General features: G+C 46.3%; 1 protein-coding gene across 1 annotated transcript in view; it reads left to right on the top strand.

Moving 5' to 3' along the window:
• The first annotated feature begins 2,666 nt into the window (after positions 1 to 2,666).
• LOC126155626 (luciferin 4-monooxygenase-like) overlaps positions 2,667 to 6,000 on the top strand; it is a 416,502-nt gene continuing 413,168 nt past the window's right edge. The window contains exon 1 of the mRNA XM_049916241.1: positions 2,667 to 2,801. Within this exon, the coding sequence (XP_049772198.1) occupies positions 2,667 to 2,801 (135 nt within the window). The remainder of the gene's footprint in view (positions 2,802 to 6,000) is intronic.

Genomic DNA, 6,000 nt, shown 5'->3' with positions numbered 1-6,000 from the left:
GTTTCTTGGTGGTATATTAGTTCTATTTATTTATATTACGAGAATTGCATCAAATGAAATATTTCAACCTAAATCAATTACGATAATTATTACCTTAACTATATGAGTATTTATTATATCAATATTAATTATTCTAGATATAACAATATTTATAGACTTTTTCAAAAATACTGAAACTATAAATATTGATAACTCAATCAATTATCAAGAAATAACAATATCTTTAGAAAAACTATATAATAGACCAACATTTATTATTACAATAATAATAATAATTTATTTATTTTTGGCACTATTAGCAGTCGTTAAAATCACCAATATTAACCAGGGGCCTATTCGTAAAATAAGATAATTTACTAATGAATAAACCCTTACGATTAAGACATCCTTTAATTAAAATCATTAATAACTCTTTAGTTGATTTACCTGCACCAACAAATATTTCATTTTGATGAAATTTTGGATCACTGCTAGGACTATGTTTAGTAATTCAAATTGTAACCGGACTATTTTTAGCCATACATTACACATCAAATATTGAAATAGCCTTTAGTAGTGTAGTTCACATCTGCCGAGACGTAAATAATGGTTGAATTATTCGAACCTTACATGCAAATGGAGCCTCTATATTTTTTATTTGTATTTATTTACATGTAGGACGGGGAATTTACTATGGATCCTACATGTACATGCACACCTGAATAATTGGTACAGTAATTCTATTCTTAGTTATAGCAACAGCATTTATAGGATATGTTTTACCTTGGGGTCAAATATCATTTTGAGGTGCGACAGTAATTACTAATTTATTATCAGCAATTCCATATTTAGGAACAGATTTAGTTCAATGGGTATGGGGAGGGTTTGCTGTTGATAATGCAACATTAAACCGATTCTTTACATTTCATTTTGTACTACCATTTATTATTGCTGCAATAGCAGCAATTCATTTATTTTTCCTCCACCAAACAGGGTCTAATAACCCTTTAGGCCTAAATGGAGATATTGAAAAAATCCCATTTCACCCATACTTTACTTTCAAGGACTCTATTACATTTGTATTAATAACATCATTATTAATTATATTATGCTTGATTAATCCTTACCTTCTAGGAGATCCAGATAATTTTGTACCTGCTAACCCGCTAGTAACTCCCGTCCATATTCAACCGGAATGATATTTCTTATTTGCATATGCAATTCTACGATCAATCCCTAATAAGTTAGGAGGTGTTATTGCACTATTTTTATCAATTAGAATCTTAATAATTTTACCATTTTATAATAAAACACCATTTCGAGGTATTCAATTCTATCCTATTAATCAAATTTTATTCTGAATTATAGTAGTTGTTGTATGCTTATTAACATGAATTGGTAAACGACCTGTTGAAGAGCCTTACATTATAACAGGGCAAATCTTAACAATTATCTACTTTACATACTTCTTAATTAATGTACATATTGCAAACGCATGAGATACACTAATTAAGGAATAATAAGTTAATTAGCTTAGGAAAAGCATATGTTTTGAAAACATAAAACTAGAAGTTTAACTCTTCTATTAACTTTTCTTAAAAAATTTCACTAAATAAATGAAAAAATTTAAAGATAAAGGCAAAAAACTTTTTCAAGCTAAGTATATTAACTGTACTAGTGCCGACATTGTGCATGCTCTGTTGCCTGTGTCTATGTGCCTGTGGTTCTGTCAGTGTGATCATGTGATGTATCTGACCCCAGGAATGTGTCAATAAAGTTTCCCCTTCCTGGGACAATGAATTCACGGTGTTTTTATTTCAATTTCCAGGAGTGTATATTCACTTATGAAATTTGTTATTAACAATCCTAACGAATTCAAAAGTAATAGCAGTGTACATGGCTATAACACTAGGAGAAAGGATAATCTTCACTATTCAAGGTTAAATCTAACTTTGGCTCAGAAGGGGGTAAATTATGCTGCCACAAAAGTCTAGATTTAAGTTAGATTTAAGAATTTCATTGTCCTTCGGACTCACCAAACACGCGCTTACCCGGAGATGTTACCACTTCAGAAACTGCCCGCCGACTGACCAGCTCGGGCCCCGTCCGAGGGCGTCCCACAGATACAATAGGAAGTGACCAAAGAGGTAGCTTCCTTTACCAACCTGACAAGGGGCGGGCAGAACCACATCAAGGAGACAACCTCTTTGCCTTAGAAATCGTATCTACCTACTCAGACGTTGGCCCTACTGTTCTCTAGCAGACAGAACTTCTCTGCTACCACCGTGCATGCAACTACAAATACTCTCACTCATTCATCCTTTCACACCAGAAGGGAAGGATATGACAGTGTCTTAAGACATCATACGTACTACGTAAAGAAGGCGGATGTGGGTTTCATAGGAAACTGTATGATAAGAATTACATACAAAAATGTGTTTGAAAATGTTGCGTGACAAGTTGTTCGTGTTTATGTGTCAATATAACGTATTCCACAGCTCAGTCTCGTCCCAGATAAATTTAGAAATACCACAGTAAATTTAGTGGTGCAAATGTATGACGTAAACCACAATAAATCGAGGAAAATAGCATGAAAGGAATCCAACAGAGACCTTTCAATATTCCTGTGTTGTTGCAGGAAAATGTTTGCACAGTTTGCCACATCGAGTGACCGACGTCCAGAGGCCATGATATCGACGTCGCCGACTTTCTGGGCGTCTGGGCTTATAATGCCATTGTATGCCCTTCACCTTGGGAAGACGGCCTGCATACTTCCCAGCTTCGACGAGGATACAGTAGCACGCGTCTTGGGCGAGTACAACGTGAGTAATGCTGAACACTGCTGTCTTGTATAGCAAGCTACGACGCCCAAGAGCCGAGGTATGTTGTTTTCGGTTGGATTTCAGTCGGTGGTACACTTCATTTCCGTTTGTACACCTGTGTATTACCAAGTAACTGCTCAAAAGGCAGTTCGTCACCTGAAATTGTTTCATGTCTACCACACATTCGTTTTAAGATATGCTAGGTGCAGCACAAGTTTGCACAGGAAGAGTGATAGGCGTTTTGAACATTGCAATCGTGTAACTCTTCAGGCTTCCCCGGCGATATTTTGACATGTGGAATAATCGGGTCTACTGCCGGATGTTTGTGTCGCTCTGGCACAATATTTCGGCCACGTAACTCGCTGTCTTCTCCAGGTGCTGCCTGAGATTGCCGTATTGGATAATTTTTTTGGATAAGGATGGGGCCCCTCCACGCCCGCACCAACGTGGTGACCAAACCAAAAGTTCTACTGTCACCTCCGTAAGCATGTTAGTATTTGAATCAGGCGTCACAGGATGCAGGCTGTGATGTTATCCATGCGTCTGGGTAAGACTACTCATTAACATGGTCCATCAGGAGATAGAAGTGGTCGAAAACGATTGAAGGGTAGCGGTTGTAAGGGCAGAGGAAAAAAAGTGCCAAGGCCAGCGCCAAGGGAAAAAAACCTCTGCGACAGTAGGACGGGTAGTAAGGGCAGTAGCGGCTTGCTAGCTGCGACAGAGCATGCAAGGTGAGGGAAGGTTAGCGTGAGGTATCGTGCAACGTTACCTATGTACTGCGTGGTCGTTAGCTGGGTCAGTCCGGTTGCTGCGGCTGGGCTCGCTTGTAGTCTCCTGGGCCGGCCGCAGTGGCTTACTCCCTGTAACATAAAAGTTCGGCGCGGCAACGCATGCGTTGCTGTTAGGCCCTCTGCTGCGCCTTGTCGTCAGTGACTTGGTGCAGCTTCATCAGGCTGGTGCAGAACGGCGGCGATCGGCTACCGTTCAGCGTTCTCCTCTACTGCACGGCACAGCCCTTCTGCATTACAGCGTCAAGACGCGCCGCTGTCTCAGTGAGCTGCGCCGCTCCAGCGTCGGAGAAAGGTGCGCCGTTCGCTCTCGCTGTCGCGATGATGGTCGCTGCCGTAGCGGTCGGCGTCGCCACCGGTTCCGCTGGGGCGGCGGTTGTCTTCTTTGCGCCTCTCACCTGCGGTGCTGCTGGGACAACCGCTGGGATAGGCGCGCGAACGTCCTTCTGCGAGGTCGCAGGAGTGTTCGCAGGTACGACTGCGCTGAGGCCTTGGGCGAAGACTGCTCGCAGTTGCCTCAGGGCCTCTTCCTTCTCTGCAGCCACGGCGGCTGCGAAGGCAGCCCTCTCCGCCGTCATGACGGCTTTGAGGGCTGCTGTGGCCTCCTTCACGGCGGCGCCGAGTTCGACGTCACACTTCTTCACGGGAGGGCGAGCTGCGTCCTGGCTGCCCGTTTCCGAGCGGTCGTCCCTGCCCCTGGCAGGTGGATCTGCTACTGCGCCGTTCCTCAGCTGTGCCGGGCTGCTCTGCACCCTACGCCGTTTCCGACGTCGTCTTCTCTTCTGCTGCTGCGTCGGTGCGGCCGCGGCCGCTTCGCCGCCCCCGATTTGGGTGCGGCTTGAGAAAGCCGCACAACCGCGCCAGCTGGCGACGTGCGGGCCGCCACACCGGACACAGGTCGGCAGAGCGTTGCTGCCGCGGTCGCAGGCGCGGCTGTCGTGCTCGCCTGAGCACTTGACGCACCGCGCCGCGTTGCGGCAATACTTCGCTACATGGCCCTCGTCCTGGCACCTGAAGCACTGGGGCAGAGGGTCCATGGCGGTTGGGAGAGCCTCTGTCGTCACCGGGAAGCCCAGCAACTTCCGCAAGTCGAAGATGTCACTCCCGCCGTCGACCGTTTGCACGGTCACGGCATAGAGCGGCGCCCTCTTCCTGTTGGTCCGGTTGTGCAACCTTGCGGTTGCGCAACCAAACCCGGCTCGCAGCAGCCCTTCCCGGACCGCTGCCTCGTCACAGCACCAAGGTAACCCCCTGAGGAGTGCCTTGGTCGTCTTCATCCTTCCGACGGAAGGTGCCTTATCACGCGCCGGTGGTGCGTCGACGACGTGGTCGGCCACTGCGACCTTGATCGCCCTGTGGTCGGCCACGTTTGCAGCTCGAACGCAGATCAGCGAGTCTGTATCGACAGACTCGTAGACCACCTCGTTCCGAGCGCAATTCGTGATGGTGTCGAACAGCGCTGTCCACGCGCCTTTGCACTTGACGTACAAAGGGGGAGCAGGCCGCGACTCGTCTTCACTGGAGTTCCTCGCATGGTCGGCAGACTCGGTGAGTTGCACAACCGAAGGACCCTTCGTAGCGGCAGGTTTCCTCTGCGCACCCTTCTTTCCCATGTTGCGAGGCGCGGAACACGACAATTTGCACGCGTTGTAAGAACAACGCACGACAATCTGCTCTCCGCGGCGCCCACAGCACAGAAAACCTCTTCACGAGCTCTCAACGGCCGAGTAAGCGAAGCGCGCAACGACAGCGATGCGCTCGCCTCGCCAGCTCAGGCCGCTCTCGGGCGCGGGCACTGCCGTATTGGAGGATATTGCCCAGTATTTATGCTCAGAGGGCGCTGGGTGCTCTCTCTGCCGTCCGCACCAGCCTGGCGCTGCCTGTAATGTGTTGTCTCTTCCCCGGTGCTCCCTCTGACGTCCGCGCCCGACTAGGTCACCATCTGTGGGAGCTGTCTGAAGCGCGTCCCGTTTCGGGAGAACTGCATGAAACAAGTCTTTGGCCTGAGGACCACGATGGCTTCAATAAAATTCACGTGCAGTGTCTTTCTAAGAAAGTTATTATAAGAATGAAGTGGTTTCCTGCTGTCCCACCAATCGATAACTTCTTTTAGGCAACTGTGCCATTAAATCCCTTCATCCCATTTCGAATCTGTAGCCCAGTTATTGTTCTACCTACCTATTCTTCACCATTCTTCAGCACAATATTTCAAAAGCCTCTATTATATTCTTGTCTGTTCAGGTTCACGTTTCAAAACTACACGCCAGAAAGCAACCTTCAGAAAAGACTAACATGTTAACAATTTTTTGTTTTTCAGAAATGCCCTTCCATTAAGCCATAAATTCTCCACATAAATTTTCCTCTGTCAACCATAATCTCTTCAGTTCGGAGCGACTATTTTGTTTGGGGAA

Source organism: Schistocerca cancellata, chromosome 2 (genome assembly GCF_023864275.1).
Source record: "Schistocerca cancellata isolate TAMUIC-IGC-003103 chromosome 2, iqSchCanc2.1, whole genome shotgun sequence".
NCBI lineage: Eukaryota > Metazoa > Arthropoda > Insecta > Orthoptera > Acrididae > Schistocerca > Schistocerca cancellata.
The sequence above is the reverse complement of the archived record's forward strand: the minus strand, read 5'-3'. Positions and strand labels throughout refer to the sequence as shown.